The 16,114-nt window shown below is 46.1% G+C and overlaps 2 protein-coding genes across 6 annotated transcripts; one reads left to right on the top strand and one right to left on the bottom strand.

Annotated features, from left to right (window-relative positions):
• Positions 1-1,018: 1,018 nt before the first annotated feature.
• On the bottom strand, positions 1,019-7,038 carry LOC104687744 (oxidative stress-responsive serine-rich protein 1). Of its 4 annotated transcripts, none has more exons than XM_039563685.1 (4): positions 6,983-7,038; positions 4,500-4,616; positions 2,576-2,689; positions 1,019-1,828 (listed from the first exon to the last, which is right to left on the bottom strand). In XM_039563685.1, exons 2-4 carry the CDS (start codon positions 4,577-4,579, stop codon positions 1,141-1,143), a joined length of 882 nt encoding a protein of 293 aa, XP_039419619.1. In that variant the 5' UTR covers positions 4,580-4,616; positions 6,983-7,038; the 3' UTR covers positions 1,019-1,140. The 4 variants fall into 4 exon arrangements, with proteins under 4 accessions (XP_039419619.1, XP_039419620.1, XP_010395299.3 ...); XM_039563686.1 differs by having other exon boundaries at positions 4,500-4,613; positions 6,983-7,020; XM_010396997.4 differs by lacking the exon at positions 6,983-7,038 and adding an exon at positions 6,367-6,656.
• A 37-nt stretch (positions 7,039-7,075) lies between these two features.
• Positions 7,076-12,226, top strand: LOC104687745 (oxidative stress-responsive serine-rich protein 1-like). Of its 2 annotated transcripts, none has more exons than XM_039563631.1 (4): positions 7,076-7,141; positions 8,117-8,237; positions 9,877-9,987; positions 10,605-12,226. In XM_039563631.1, the coding sequence occupies exons 2-4, from the start codon at positions 8,161-8,163 to the stop codon at positions 11,287-11,289; spliced, it is 873 nt and encodes a 290-aa protein (XP_039419565.1). In that variant the 5' UTR covers positions 7,076-7,141; positions 8,117-8,160; the 3' UTR covers positions 11,290-12,226. The 2 variants fall into 2 exon arrangements, with proteins under 2 accessions (XP_039419565.1, XP_039419566.1); XM_039563632.1 differs by lacking the exon at positions 7,076-7,141 and adding an exon at positions 7,387-7,494.
• Positions 12,227-16,114: the final 3,888 nt, after the last annotated feature.

Here is a 16,114-nt window from a genome sequence, read left to right as displayed (position 1 = left end):
CAAAAAAAAAAAAAACAAAAAACCCACCCCAAGAGTAACACCAAATGATTTTGCAGGAAAATGTTTGTCTCCATTACTTCTCCAGACCTTACACATCAGAAAAGTTGAGGTACTGCAAATAGTAAAGACAAACCAAACACAACTTTTCTCTCCCGCGACAAATTATCTTATTTGATGGGATGCTCCTTTGCTAGACACTCATAAAAGAGACACTGTGGTGACGCACACTCTGTATGGAGAGCTGCTTGCTTCTGAAGCAGTAAATTCCAGGAAGAATGCAAAGCTGGACAGGGCAGCTAAAGTGATGATGGTTTAGAAAGACTGGAGTGGAGAGACAGTGCTCATGATTTCCCTACAACTGACAACTGTTCACCCCAGTCTGTGGGTCTTAATACCTGAAGGAAGGGTAATACTGGTCCTATAAAGCATGCTAAAAAAGAAGCTAAAAAAAAACCCCAAACTGGCAGTGTATGAATTAAAACCACTGAAACAAGCAAATGCTGGTTTGGTCACCATAAAAAGTACAGTGAGCAGAGCCCATGGCCTCCCTTTTCCTTTGGTTAACCACAGCAGCAACTCCCCCAAAGAATGCAGGTTTCTCCTGCTGCAGACAAATCTCTAAGGCCTGTTGGAAATTCCATAAAAGGTTTGCTTTCCACTTTTCCAGTAATAGTACCAAGGGGAGGATAGGAGATGGTCACACTCCTTTACGAAATAAAATCAAAGGCGCAAGCATCCAAAACCACAAGCCTGAGTCTTACAACCTGAGGTCAAAGCGATTTCAAAGAAGCTGAATGACACCAAGTGTCTCACAAGAAGAGCTCTAATCACCAAGCAATCTAGGGATTCTTCTCCAATGAAGTAAAAAGAGGATTTTGAAAACAAAGCAGAATTAAGTGTTCTGTCTCTTAAGCACAGGCAGATACGCTCTAGGTACATTTACCACATTATCTATTCCAAGCTTAAATTATAATGCTGAAACTAAACTGTTTGTCCAGCTTAAATAATCAACATCAGCTGAGATGCAAAGAAGTGTTTTTATTGCAAGCACAGTGAGTAGGGAGTGGGTTGCATATTCACATGATGTGCCTGAGGGCAGATTTAAACCAGCTACCCTTCTGGTTTTAGTGCTCATTGCTGTCAGGTGTACATCATTTCTGCCATGTGAGACATTTTCTTTGGAATATACAAGTAATACTCCATGTATCCCGAAAGATCTTCAATAGTCACATCATCCACAAAGGCCCTGGCTTGCTCAGAGCAAGAGCGTGGAGAACTTGAGGGAGTTCTTGAGGGCAAAGGCTGTGAGTGATCCTCAGAAACCGTTCTATCAGGTGCCAGCGGGAGGGTGTTCTGCAAGCCAGAGAATTTGTACACTTCCATATCTTGCCACAGTTTGCACTGACAGGCTTTATCTGCACACACACATGGCTTACTCGTGTTCAGCTTGGACATAGACTGGAAGTCAGAAAGCTCCGTAGTCTTTAGGCTTGCTCTGGATACTGGAGAAGCTGCAGCTGGAGAGTTCTCCTGTGTGTTCTCTGATGTCAACTGTGCAACAGAAACTCCCAAAGGCTCAGCAGCTCCCTTCTGGCAAACGTCCGGAGCGACGCTGCAGTGTTCATGTGCACAAGCTTCCTTTGGGACTGGCATCCCAAACCCACTGCTGTCCTCCTGGGCATCAGCCTGGCTCTTCTGCACCAGCTGGCTGCATGTGGAATGTGATTTTGTGCTGCAATGGATAAACTTTGGAGGATGAAGAATTGGAGACTTGGAACGCCTGCGACGCTGGGTTCTCACAACTCCTCTCAAAGGCTTCTTCACAGACCTGCCAGGGAAAGAGACAAGAGAATGAAGATTCACTAAAAGACTTATTGCTGGGTTACAAGTAACACTGGGCAAAATCTCTACTGCATTTATATTGCATGCACCAGCTTTAAATTCGTAGTATTTGCTCAGGGTATTCTGCTATCTTGGAATTTGACTTTGTTCTAGTCAAGCAGCTGTATAAAATATAAAAGGGACACCACAGAAATGCATCTCAGAGAGTGGGCTTTAAAGGTTAGAAAATGAGTAAAGCATGTGAGACATGACAAAATAATCTCCACAAGAAGGACAAACACAAGAAAAGAGCACAAAACTAATGAATCAAGGGCAAAGGGTGGTTTTGTTTCAGATGAGCATGAAGTTCTGCAGAGATACTCCAGAAACCAATTCTTTGTTTTAATCTAGTTCCCAAGGCACAGTGACAGCTTCTGCAGTGTCAAACAATGACTGAAAGAGATGCATTCATGATTGTCTGATTCAAAACCAGCAGCTCACATTTGTATTGAGAAACATCTATAGATGTTTAGCAACCTAGAGGTGACCAGCATTTCCTTTCACTTCATGTAACTGTGAAGAATAGCAGTCATATATGAAGAGAAAAAGGTGGTGTGAGTATTTTAAAAAGTTCTTTAGCAAAGACAATTCAGGTCCCTTGTTTAGAGGTGCACGAACTAGAAACTGTCTACTTAACATTCCTTTTCAGTGCAGTATCATTTGAAATAGTCTGATAATCCCAAGCTTCTCTTACCCATGCCAGGTTTCCTTAGAAGCACACACATTCTTAGGCTTGGTTTCATCTGCCACTGTTCTAACTATTGTTCTGGGACTTGTCCCATCACCCACAGAGAGAGAAGCGGTAGATCTGTGAGAGACAAAATGAAGAGTTAACAGTCTACACTGGTTAGCATTATGATTATGAAAAAATATCCTCATTGCATCTTCTTTCCCAGAAAATATTGCTCCAAATCATTTAGAATATGTCTTGGAAGACCTGCCCACAAAGACCCAGATCAGAAGCACAAGTGTTGACACACTCCTATCTCCAAGGTTTGTATAAAAGACCCTTTCACCGAGCGCTGCCATTCACAGCTCCACTGCAGATCCAACCCCACGTGTCAATGACAAACACACACAATGGCCAAATTTCAGCTTCCCAGGAGAGGGGAGGGCAGAAACACCATCACTGAAGAAACACGTCTCCTTTTCCAGAGACAAATAAGCCATTCTTTCCTAAAAATAAATGTTCTTTGGACATAAATAGACTTTGTTTAGCTGAAGAACACTTAAGCCTCTGTCTAACAGTCTGTCAACATAAGCTAAAACTCTTCATACTCCTGCAAGTTGAATCATTTGGGCCACAGAGTTCTGTCAGACCTTCAGCTTCTATTCAAGACAGGGACATTAGCAGATTTACTAAATTTTCTGGTGCTATAAATTCATTCCAGACTCTCATTTTGAAGGACTTAGAGTAAGCCCGAGAACAATTTTTTCAAGTTGTGACTTCACATATTACATTGGAATTCCCAATAAAATTATTTCCCAAATCCTATGCTAAATTAGTTTGTAAACAGGATAGATTCCCTGAAAAGCAAAAGTAAGTCCCCACACACTGATCTAGGGTAGGGTTAAGGGAATCCAAACTATTAATCAAACTAATTTCCATTTAAAGAACAATGAACACAGAACACAAGATCAAAGGCTACCAGTAAAAACTCCAAAGTGATCAAATATGCCCAGCTGGAGGATGGTACTAGAGATACTGAAGAAATGAAAGGTAATTAATTACTAATGAGTTTAACTACTTAAACAAAAAGATAGTTTTAGAAGCCCATCTACTCACAATCTCAGCTCTGTGGTAATTCTAGTTACCACCTTGATCTTTACATGCTGCTTTACCTACTCTTTCATTTCAGTGACAGTGTAATTGCATCACTGACAACAGCTTACTGGAAGACAAGATTATACAGGTAATATGCAATGGTGCACATTTGTCAGCAGAAAAAAACATTATATGGAAGCCTTTCTTTACTTAAATTCAGGTAAAAATTATCATTACCAACAGAAGACACATGGTGCTTGTGTTCTGCCACCTGGGACAATGAAGTTAAGTGTCTTGTGTCAAATGTCCACAAACCAAGACAACACAAAAAGTATTCTTTCCCATTTAGAGATTTTGGTTATAAATAGCAATTTTGTGACAGCAATGAAAATAGCTTGTGTGGGAATCATGCACTGAATCAAATGCTCTCCCTTACTGACATGGAAAGAAAGTTTCTCTCCTGGGAAAAGATGTGATTTTATTCTCATGACAGGCCTTCAGAGCCATGGCAATACGCTAACTTCAACAGCAGAGTTCTAGTCCTATGGACTTTAGTACTGGTAACCTCTGGCAGACAGATTCATGCCAAAATTCATTTCAAGCACATTGTCAGCTGCTGATGATGGTGAGGTTTCCTTCAAGCCTGTTGCAAGCTGACAGCAATCAAATTACAATTCCTTGAGAAGTACAGTCTGCAGGTAGTGAATTTATTTCAGTCTGTTCCACTACAATGAAGGCTTTCTGTGCCTAACCTTCCACAATTACCTCATTCCCTCAAATTTCACAGCAAGGGTGTTGCCTTTGAGTCCATCTGTAAGATGTTAAGTCTGTGCCTCCCTGTGGCGCTACCTACCCAGCTGTGTCAACTCTCAGCTTTTTGAAGGCTGTCTGCAGGCTTTCCTCTTCTCCATCCTTAGCTTCTGATTTCATCATTGGGATGGCCAGAAGGTGATGGAATTACCATGTACTGCTACAAGCAGAAAAAAGACATATGAAAATAAGGGCCAAATCCTTGTTAAAAACATTAGTTGCCCAGCAGCGCTGTAATACATGAAAATAAACTCAAAATAGCACAATGAGCACACAAAGCTGAGGTCATTCTAGTAGAACATTTTTGAAAGCTGATTCAGAACAAGCTTTATGATACCCAAGAATGAAACAAACAGTCTCTTGTACAACTGTAGGTGAATTAACAATTCAAAGTCAAATCTGGTGTCAACAGCATCTTGCACATACATTACAGTACAGCCAGGCTCTTCCACTTGTCTTACAGCGCTACCAGAATAATTGTAGAGGAGGTGAAAGTGAGAAGGAACAACACCATTAGAAACAGCCAACCTTCTACAACTCTTATTTCCAAATCTGGGGCTCAGTGTTACACATACACTTTAAAAAAACCCAAACCAAGAGATTTTTCTTAAAACAAGATAAAGTTTTAAGCCAAACAAAACTTTTTGACCTTATGTCTAGGTTCCAGCAAGAGTTATACAGTCCTATCAGAACATGGTATTTTGGTTGCCAATAGCTGTTAAAATTTTCCAGTATCAGCTCGTGAACAAGTACAAAGGCAAACAAATACAAAAAGCAATCAGAAAGCCTTGCTTTAAATAAATAAAAAAAATTATAAAAAGTAGCTGATGTATTTTTTTTTTTTAATCAACCCTGGCCATCATTTAATTTAGCTACAAAGGATCTAAAATCTTTCTAAGTTTGATGCTCTTTGGGCTTGTTGGAGGTCAGGCACTAGCTGTTTATGCCAGGGTCTAGACTTTCCAGTCCTGTTTAACATCTTCATAAATAACCTGGATGATGTGGCAGGGTACCCTCCCCACATCTGCTGATGTCACCAAAGTGGGACCTTGACAGGAACCTCATGAACTTCAGCAAAGGGAAGTGCAAAGCCCTGAACAAACTTTTTTTGTAGCAAGGAAAATAACTCTCTCTTCACCGAGACCTTTTTATCTGCAGCTCTGCAGCTCAGTTACTTATGCAGAGGGACGGGGGTAATTTTTGTTCCCTCACCCCCCCCATTCCAGTTGGAGGTGGCAGCTCTCCCCACTGTTGTTCTGGCTGCTCACTGTGCTGTGACTTCACCTGGATGCCCTGGATTGCAGACAGCAATTATGACACACACAGAAGGATAATGTATCATAACAATTTCAAGGCACATGTTGTCCAATGAGTCAGACAGGGAGTAAACAGGAGAGAAAGAAGCTTAAAACACTGACAACATGATGCTCATCTGAGCAAGTTGCTATTTCATATTTTCTCTTAGCCAAATACTACTGCTGTGGTGAAACAGATGGTCCCTACTTCACTTCATTTTTATTCCTTGGCCCCTCAGTCATCCCTAGATGATTCTTTAAACTGAAAAAAAAATCAGGCTACGTAATTTTTTTTTTAAATAGCAAACTCCTGTATTACATAACCTCAGCAGGAAGATGAGGGTAAAAAGTTTATAAATCACTGTACATTACTCAAAACAGAGTAACAGTTTTTAGACTAAATATTTTATCATGGTGTCCTTCATCACCAACATTGCAAACCTCAAAACAATGCAGAATTTATTTAGATAAAAGCCTACTCACTGGGTGATAAATAAGCTCAAGCATTTTAGACGCACCAGCCAACTAGCACAAAAAAAAAAAAAAAAAAAATTACTGTGAAACCCAGCCAAAGTTTACCGTGTCAAAAAATACATTGAAACTTGCGTTCTTTACCTCCCAGGAAAATACCCATCTTCCCTGTTCCGTTTTATTTTCAGCTATTTTCCAGCAACACCGCACTACAAACCCAAGCGAGCGCAGTGCCGGTCATCCAGCACGGCTCCCGCGGTGACGACGGGACAAGGCACGGGCACCTCCATCCACGGCGGGCTAAGGACGGGCACGTAAAGGGATGGCCACAAGCTCCCGGGCGTTCCGGGCCACGGCCCCAGGGGGCAGCACACGGGCCGCGGGACAAGAACTTTTCTATTTTCAATTTTTATAATTTTGCATTTTTTAATTCCGTATTTTTAACCGCTCGGAGTTCCCTCCCCAGCCCTTCCCGCCCGCACGACGGGAAGCCCCAGCAGCCCCCGCCGCTACCCCGCGGCCCAGCTCCGCGGCTCGGCCGTGACTCAGCACCGCCCGCGCCCCGGCGGGGCTCGCCCAGCGCCCTCCGCCCTCACTGGGGGACCGGCGCCGGGAACCGCGCGGGAAAGTCTCGCCGCAGGGACACGACGGCGCCCACCGGCCCCGGCCGCTGGGGGAGCGAGGGGCGATCCGCGCAGGGCAACGGGATAAGGACGGGGATAGACACGGGGACGGGGACGGGGACGGGCCCCGCACTCACCGCGCTCCGCGGGCCGAGCCCGCCGCCTCCCGCCGCCCCCCCGGAACCGCCGCCGCTCGCGCACGCGCACCCGGCGGGGCGGGCGGGGTCGGGGCGCGCCCCCGCGGGGCGGTGACGTCACGTCCTGTTGTGCTGCGCGCCCCGGGCAGGCGGCGGTGGGTGAGTGACGGCCCCGGGACCCCCGCGCCCTCCGCGCCCCCGCGGGCCGGCTCTGCGCGGCCGGGGGACACCTCAGGGGCGGCTGCGGGGTCGGGGGGGGGAGCGGAGGGGCCGCCTCGGCTCTTCCCGGCTCTTCCCGGCGGGGCGGCGAGGGCAGGCCCCGGGGCAGGTGGCGGAGCGGGGCCGGCGCTGGGCTGCCGCGGCTGCGGAGCCTCCGGCGGGCACGGACAGCGGGGGTCTGGCTCGGGTCTGGCTCAGGCCTGGCGCTGGGCCCGGCCCCTCGCCCGTGCCCTGTGCTGGGGCGGCGGGGCTGTCACGCCGGACAGTGCCCGGCCGCCCCCGCTCTGCTGCCGGTGAGAAAAGGCTCGGGAGGGATCTCAGCAAGGTGTGAAATGCCTGAAGGGTGGGCACAGAGGGGAAAGTCAGGCTTTGCTCACTGGTGCCGGGGGAGCGGACCAGAGGCCATGGGCACACACTGAAACCCTGTCTGAGCGTAGGGAAACGCGTTTCTCTGAGGGTGGTTGAGCACACGCTGTCCAGGAAGGCTCTGGAGTCTTCCTCCTTGGGGTTATTCAAAGGCTACCTGGACATGGTCCTGGAAAAACAGCTTGGGGTGGCCCTGCTTGAGCAAGGGAACTGGACCTCCAGAGATCCCTGCCAACCTAAACCATCCTGTGACTCTGTACCTTCCTGAAGCTCTGCTTCAGGTGCCGTGCTCACAGCTCGAAGTTACACAGGTTGCCAGGTTCTGTATCATCTGTTCACCCATTGATAAAAAGACACTTTTTGACACAGGCTGGGCTTGTTCTGAAAAACTCAGGCTTTGGAGTTCACAGTGAAAAGCCCAGGGCAGGTCTGATCAGAAGGCAGTGATACTGCCCACTGAAGAACGAGCAGCCATCACGGTGTCAGTTGGTTTTGTACAGACCATCTGTGTTCACACCTCAGCATCAAATCCCAATTTCTGTGTTTCAGTTTATTCTATATGGCACGGTTGGTTACCCACTGAGAGCACATCAATGGACTTGGAAACTAAAGATGAAGAGGAAGAGAGTCTACAAACAGCATTCAAAAAGCTGAGAGTGGATGCAGCAGGGTAAGTGAGCAACAAAAAAGGCAATGTAATTTTTCAGGGTTTTATTACGTATTTGTATTTGTTTCCTATTATTTTAGTTTCAAAAAGAAGAAGTCATTCAGTGAAAGGTTCTTTGCTCTCTCTGAACTGCATCCCTTCAGATGAAATGCAGTCATTATAACTGTCTAATATGCAAAGCAGTACATTATTACAGACTAATTTTGACTAATATCCAACTGAAATCACACAGTGACTGCATGGAAACATGAAAAGACTCACCCAAAGCAGTGAACCCCCTTTTAACTGTTGTAGCTGTAGTCACCTGGTGTGAGGCAGAATTTGTTTGTCTGTTCCTGTAAACAGTGATGTCTGCAGCCACATTATAAGCCTTATTTAGTGCACAAAATTTTGCTTGGAAAGCATCTGGAGTACAGCACCAACACCTTGGAGTCTGCTGGGGAGTCCAGCCTCACTGGGAAGGGTCAGGCTAAATATGAACTCAGAGCATTTCTGATTTCAGGGGATTTTGTGGAATAAAATGTCTGCAGACATTCGTACACTAAAAACTTACTCAGTAAGACACTGGGTGTGCTGATAATAAAAATTATGCAGTCTAGCACTCTGTGAGACAGTTCACTTGAAGTCTTTTGGGAATTCACAGACACAAGAGGAAGCTTTGTGTTGACAGTGTTAACCTTGTGAATTCAGCCCCACAGCCATCAACACTGTGAATTCAGGACTTCCTCTGCATGTGGAAATATATTTTGCTTTGCTACTTGTTCCCTCTACTTCAGGAGGTCTTCTTAGCAATGTGGAAAAAAATAGCTGTTCTCTATCAAGGAACTGTGGTTATTAATCATAACACTTTTGATGTAGTACCACTGGCAGACTGTGTGGGCTTCTGGTTGATTTCTGATGACATTTTAGGCATAAAAAGATCTTGTTTTGCAGGCGTGTATTGTGAACAGCTCAAGTCTTGTGACTAATCCCTTAAGATCAACTTTGGGCAGAGTGTTTGAGCTCTTTACTAGAATTTCGCCTCATTTCTTACCATTTCTGATCCCATGTTCCAAATCATACCTGCAGCCATTGTAAATATACATTTATGTGTACAGATTTATGTGCTGAGGCATTTATGTTTGTCATCGGTACCTCCAAGGTCAGATGCTTTTTTCATTCTATGCTTATCTCAAAAATTCAGTAAAAACTAAATAAATCAATCAGCAATCTGTCCTTGTCTGTATCTCATTCACTTCTCCACTGACTCCCCCTCAGCCTGCTGCTCTGGGTGCCTGACTGTATTTCAGAGGAGTAGGAAACTATCTTTAATGACTATTGTCTGACAAGAATGTTTGGAACCTGAATTTACATTCCTTTAATGTGTCATTTTAGTACAAATAGGGCATGACATCAACCTCTGGGCATTTTGGCTGCCTTTCATTTCATCTCACCTATCTTTAGCCACTTGATGAGGCCAGTATAGTAAGAGGGGTCAGCTAAATCTCTGCAAGGCCCTGTTTCTACCCACTGACTACAGAGGGAGTCAATGCAGCAAATTTGACTGGCTTAGCTGAGCATGCAAAGCACACAGGCTGAATGTGGGCCTCTGGAGCCATATGTTCAGGCATTTCTGTGATGTGGCATTTCCCTTTTTACCCAGATGTATTGCGGCTCTGTCCGTGGGCGACGGGACGATTCTCAGAACAACGACAAGAGCAGCCGTAGATGGAGCCAAGCAGCAGACTGTCAGCTCCAAGGAAGCGTGGCATGGGTAAAACATGAGACATTGAACAGTTGCAGGCTGCTTTCAATGCGAGTTGTTGATTAGTTGCTTAAAGATATCTTTCCTTTCTATCACAAAATGTTTCCATGACTGGTATGTTGTTTTTAAGGGGATTTCATCAAAGTGTTTAAAAACAATATTGCATCTTCTCTTAGGGTTCCCAAAACTTTCTTTTCCATTGATTTTATTAGTAGTACTTTTCTGCAAGTCTTAAACCTTTGCAACCCACTCTCACCTCGCTCTTGGGTTCTTTAATTTCTTTTGAAGTACCTGGATATGCAGTGTGACTCTGCCAGCAGCTCCAACTGATCCAGGTTCTGCACTACAGTTCAGTTTGGGATGACAGAGTATCATTTGCTTAAGGCAGAAGATTTGGGGGGAAGCACCTTGAATAAGGGTTCCTTGTATGTATCTTTTCTTTGGGGGAACCCAAAATTTCTTCAGAATCTTCCACGGTTCCTGTCAGAGATTGTAAGTGACCAGTCATCTGGTATTTGCAAGCAGAAAAATAATCTTGTAAAATGTTTCTAGTCACGTTTTAGAGCTTCCTGAGCTGTAGTGTAGATTCTGGAGTTACCCAGTTGCTCGCCTGTTGAACCCTGCAGGTGTGTGAGAAAGCCTTCCCGAGGATCGGCAAGGGTCCCGCGGCGCCGGCGCTCCAAGTCTCCGGTCCTGCACCCTCCCAAGTTCACATATTGCAACATGAAAGCCAACAACCAGCTGAAACACAAAACCCAGGCAGACACTTCGAAGGGTGTCATCAGCTCCGATGTTTTTGTCCCAGCAGAACATGGTACGAAGGACGGGCAGGATTCTCACCTTGAGGCCAGTAACGACAGAACTGAACCGTTGGAGGCTTTCACCGCCGAAGAGCCTTTGCGGAAGCCAGGGGAGAATTGCCCTGCTCTCTCCTCATCCTTTGAGAACAGCTTGCGTTCTAAGCAAACCTCAGATTTCCAGTCCTTATCCATGCTTAGCAACGGCAGGCAGTGCCCTTGTACGGACAAGAAATGCCAGTGCAAGCAGTGGCGCACCATGGAGGTGTATTCCTTCTCCGGCCTGCGGAGCGTCCTGTCCGAGTGCGAGAAGGCGGTCCTGGGAGTCCATGCCCACTCCCTCCAAAACAGATCCCCCTGTGGGACAGCCTCGTCAAGCTCCCCGAGGTCTTGTTCTGAGCAAGCTCGAGCCTTCGTGGATGACGTGACTATTGAAGATCTTTCGGGATACATGGAATACTACTTATATATTCCCAAGAAAATGTCTCACATGGCAGAGATGATGTATACTTGACTGTAAGCAATAGAGAATCCTGAAGCAGAGTTTGTTACAATGGTTGGGCTAATTGCCTTGTCAGTGCCATGTTTTCACTGTTGTGTGTTTGATTAAATGTTTCTTTGCCTCATACAGTTTAGTTTTCTAATAAAATGAAAAATTAAATATAGTTTTTGAGCTTAGTTCTAAAAAGAATGCACTAAAGTCTCTGAATACCTTAACAAAAGCACTCTAGATCAAATGAGCTCTGTTTGGTTTTTGGTTTGTGCTGTGGATATAGAAGCTCTGTATGCTGTTTTCACTATGTTTTGGAAAAAAACAAAACCAAAAAACTTTTCATTTTTTTCTGATAGTTTGAAGTGTTTGGAAGGTTAATGTATCTCAGTACTTAGAGAAAAGTTTCACAGCTACAGCTCTATCCTCTTCATCCTGCTCCTGAGAGAACGATGAGAAGGCATTCAGCATTTTGGATAGGATGAATCTCCTTTCCTTGAACACTAGCTGGCTCCTTTTTTAGTTGGATCAAATTGTGAATGCTTCTTCCTTACAAATTTTTTGGGAGGTCCAGAACGTGCGGGTGTGGGCTTGGACCCTTCCTTAATCTAACTCGCTCACTCTTAAGCAGTTCTATTTTTCTGCAGATAAGTGAAGCTCTTAGAAGTAAAAATATATTTTGTTATTTGTGCTTTACAGATGGAATAATTTAGGGGGGAGTGAAGCAGGCTACCAGGTATTTTGGGCTGTGTGGTCTCACAGAAGTGGAGAGGGTGGAACCATCTATACAGGATGTTTCTGAGCACATCTGATACACAAAGTGGTGTGGAAAGGGGGTGAACAAGAAGTGTGTATCATCCTGGCTTCGTGCTGTAGAGCTATGGCATTCCTGCTGGTTGAAAATACTGCAATAAAAAATTTGTTGCTGAGACTTGCATTAATAAATGTTTGTCAAAACCCAGCAATTTAAAGTCTGAATAATTTGACTTATACTCTCTTCTCTCAAGACCTTTTTGTTGAACAAAACCCACCAAAACAAAAAAAAACTAACAAAACTTTGGTTTCAGTGTCAGCTGTACATGGTCAACAACCATATCTGAGTAAAGTACTGTAATTTTTACTTACACGCTGAAAAATGAGTGGTCAGCAAGCCAAGGAGTCACAAGCAGTTGTGTAAAAATAGATGATGGCAGATGTGGACAGTTGGCCTCGTATTCTGTGCTGAAGAAGGCTCAGACATTCTAGATGATAACCACTGGAGATTTTATTCTACCCATCCATAATACTTACACTGTAAGTCCAGGAAGCTGAGATTTAAAGTCCAAATCAAAAAACATAAGAATACAACTAAAACTAACTTTGCTCTTAAGTTTCATGCATGTATTTAGCATTCAGTATTTGCTCTTACTCAAATTAAATGTAGCTGTTTTCTACATTTTCTCCTGTCACCTCCCTCCTTCAGCACTATCCTGCAATACCCACATACACTCTGGGTTTTCTTCACTTTCTCTTCTTTCTCCCTACAGAAAATCTGGTGTCATATGTACTTTGCTTTTAAACATAAATATTTAGTACCAGTTATCTTTGCTGGTGCTGTTTTTGAAGGATGTTTCTGCTTCAGCAGAGGGTATCTGCTCCTATTTTTGTTCATGTTTTATTCTGTGCCCTCTTTAAAACCATGGGAATTGTTGCTAGACAGAGGGTTTCTCCCCTTTTAACCATTTCCCTGCCTCTTGGCAAGCATTGATCCAGAGTTCACGTGTGTGAAGCTGAGGCACAGCTCTTCCACATGCACAAAAATGGTTATTTAAGCCTGGTATTGGTTGTCCCCACTCCTCTCTGCATCTGGAGCCTTATGAAGGGGCACAGCAAGGCCCTTCTCTAGCAATGTGGAGTGGCAGCGTGGCTCAAGGTCACCTTGGGGCAGTTTCTGCTGGGCTGCTCTTTAATAAAGTGTGCAGAACCCCGGGAAGTGTCTGGACTGGTGTTACATAACCCCAGTACGGGTTGACAGCGTTGGAAGGGCACATTTTCAGCTGTGGAGCAGGACAACGTGCCACACACCTGCTGTGTCCAGGGAGAGAGGAGGAATTGGGGAAATCGTGGAAGTTGAACTAGCCCAAGATATACCCTGAAACTGAGGGCTGAGAAGTGAATTCAGGTTGCCAGAATGCTGAGTGGGAGGGAAAAGCCTGAGAGCAGGTTCCAAGGGCACGATTCCGTAGTGTCCTGTGGAGGACTGGAGTAACTGCTAGTGAGGGAGGCAGGCAAAGGGAAAAAGGACAGTAACTCAGTGGTTTTGTGTTCTGCCTGAACCCCTGGTTTTGCTGGTGTTTAAGCACATCTAGTGCTGCCTGCAGCAGAGGAAGGGCAGATATTTTGGTTCTTGACTGTAATTGTGAGGTTTGCAGCAAATGTTCTGGAACATTGCTGCTGACATTTGCACAGCACAGACCAACCCCTGCGGGTGAATGATGGGCCCTAAGAGAGGCCCAAACTTACTGTTTCCATCAGTTCAGCTCATCCACATCACTCTGGTAACATAGTGACTTCTTGCTGCCTGCCTGGAACCTCAGGATTTATTGGAAAACTGCATCTTCTCTGGGAATGCTTGCACAGCACCTTCAGCTTGATTGATGAGTAGAGATGCCCTGGTACAAACAGTGCTGAGCGCAGCCTTATTGCTCCCAGCTGCTGCTGTACCTGCCCCAACAAGCCTAGGGGACTTTTTCTGTGTGTGGATGCTCTAGGATTTGTCCCCAGTCAATCTACAGAATATGTCTAAAATGTTTTGAGAAAGCACCAGTGGACTTGCAGTGCTCCCAGGACTTTAATCAGATCCCAACTCTCTACTTCCTACCTCAGCAGACCCAGCCTGGGTGTCTTCCAGTGGCTTCCCCCACTCCCAGCACTTTAGAAGTCCTTGTCCCTTTAGTTTCAGGACTAGTTCGACTGAAGCAGGATGCAGAAGGGCACCCTGGATCAATGACATTTCTTTCTTGCCTTACAGAAGCCAAATCGAATCTGAGTTAAGCTTTACATTGGCAGACAATGAATCAGGCCACTGGGGAAAAAAAAATCAATGGAGCCGTTTCTAGAGCCTGTTTTCCACCCTCTCCTTCTAAAACAGGGAGGGTTCTTCTGTGCCTGCAAAGTCCCGTGACCGACTCCATCCTCCCGTTCTCTCATCTCTGTATCCTTTGCATCAGCTCTGAGATGACTTCTAGCTCTTCTGTATTTCCAAACTGTAAGCACCCACAATCCTGCTCAGCTGGCACCTTCTGCCAGGGCTCTGCCAGTGCACAGCATCCCATGGGGCAGCCCCACGCTGAGCCCTTTGGCAGTCACGAAGGCTCTGTTGAGGAGCTGGGGACGATCTCAAGGTCACGCAAGGTCAGGGCACACCCTAAGGGGGCTGGGAAACCTCGTGCCCTTCAAGCTTTGCTCAGTTTAGCAAGCCAAAACCCAGCTAAATAAATAGACCCTACAGAGGCACCGTGTACCTGCAGGACCAGGAGAGATGCAGTGACCTGTCATGTTTTACTCCCCACGGCGCAGCATTAATTCATCACAAAATATACCACTAGATGGGGCCTTCTGGACAGCGATCCAGGGAGAACAGCTGCTGCCTGGTCAACCTGCTCCTTGCCTTGTGCACACCCACAGTGCCCCCTTCCAGTTCAAGGAGTCCCCAAAGAAGCTTCTCGGGCAGCGAGGGCAGGCTGTGGAGCAGAGGGCAGGGTGGTGCTGCGTGAGGGGGCCAGCTCTTCAAAGCTCAGTTTTCCCTTGAGTTTACAGCTCCAAAGCAGAGGCTAAGCAAGAGCCTGTCCCTCTGGGTGTCCGTGAGGCCAATTTAGGGACTTGGGAAGACCTCGGCTGGGGGGAGATGTTGTTACTGGGGGCCGTTGCCTGAGGGGGGAAGAGAACAGGGAGGAGCCAGGGCAGAGCAAAGCACTTCCCAGCCTCACCCCTCTCATCACCTTCCTGCACACCCTGAGGAGCAGAATATCACACCACCAAGTAATTCATTGTCATCTCCCAGTCCCTAGAAAACCGCTCCTTGCGCTGTATTTATGCAGCTGGGTACCAGTTTGGCCCTGCTCCCTCTCAGTGCTCCTGGGTGAAGTGTGCCTCAGTTTCCCCACTTGAACCAGCTCTTCCAAACCTTCCTGTTTCCATCCTCACCAGTGCCAGTGGTTCAGACTGAGAGCCCTCACACAGCCCTGAGACACATGCTGGCTCCCTGGGCCTGCACTGCCCTCTCCCCCATCCTCTCCAGAACCTGCCCCTACAACCCCGTCTAACTGGACTGGCTTTATTCCCTGGCACTGGCAACAGATCCAAGGGTGGGAAATTACCTCCCGGCTTCCAGATTGCTGGAGATGGGGCATGACAAAGCCAAGTGTCATAAAACACAAGTTCAGATGTGCAGGTCGCTACACACCTGTGCCTGCAAACCTCTGGGTGATGCTCACAGGGCTTGGAGAGGAGCAACAGCTCAAGAAGCCCCAGTGCTCTCCGAGTCTCCTGACCGGTTTGGAAGTGCGACACACCTTGCTAATTCTCGAAGTGACCCCCAGCTGTGCCTACTTTGTCCAGTTTGGGCGGGCACCCCGGGCTCTTGTACACAGCAAAGGCTCCTGGGCTCTGCCTCTGTACAGGCTACATAACACCCTATAGGCAGAAATTAATTTGTGCTCTCCAAAAAATAACTGAATACCTTTAAAGAGCCATTGCTGCTTCTTTCCATGAAGGTTGCAAGGCAGGCAGGACACCTTCTAAGCATTTTAAAGCCAGTGTCCATCACTCTGGCCATTGATTACACATCCGCCATATATAAAGCAGTCCA

The sequence above is a fragment of the Corvus cornix genome, chromosome 20, assembly GCF_000738735.6.
Source record: "Corvus cornix cornix isolate S_Up_H32 chromosome 20, ASM73873v5, whole genome shotgun sequence".
Lineage (NCBI taxonomy): Eukaryota > Metazoa > Chordata > Aves > Passeriformes > Corvidae > Corvus > Corvus cornix.
The sequence above is the reverse complement of the archived record's forward strand: the minus strand, read 5'-3'. Positions and strand labels throughout refer to the sequence as shown.

What these genes read in the sequence shown, in the direction of transcription:
- LOC104687745 (XM_039563631.1), top strand. Translation starts at nt 8,161, where the DNA reads ATGGACTTGGAAACTAAAGATGAAGAGGAAGAGAGTCTACAAACAGCA. An exon ending in CTGAGAGTGGATGCAGCAGG is followed by an intron (nt 8,238 to 9,876) that starts GTAAGTGAGCAA and finishes CTTTTTACCCAG; the next exon opens with ATGTATTGCGGCTCTGTCCG. An exon ending in TCCAAGGAAGCGTGGCATGG is followed by an intron (nt 9,988 to 10,604) that starts GTAAAACATGAG and finishes TGAACCCTGCAG; the next exon opens with GTGTGTGAGAAAGCCTTCCC.
- LOC104687744 (XM_039563685.1), bottom strand. Translation starts at nt 4,579, where the DNA reads ATGATGAAATCAGAAGCTAAGGATGGAGAAGAGGAAAGCCTGCAGACA. An exon ending in CTGAGAGTTGACACAGCTGG is followed by an intron (nt 2,690 to 4,499) that starts GTAGGTAGCGCC and finishes TGTCTCTCACAG; the next exon opens with ATCTACCGCTTCTCTCTCTG. An exon ending in TCTAAGGAAACCTGGCATGG is followed by an intron (nt 1,829 to 2,575) that starts GTAAGAGAAGCT and finishes TTTCCCTGGCAG; the next exon opens with GTCTGTGAAGAAGCCTTTGA.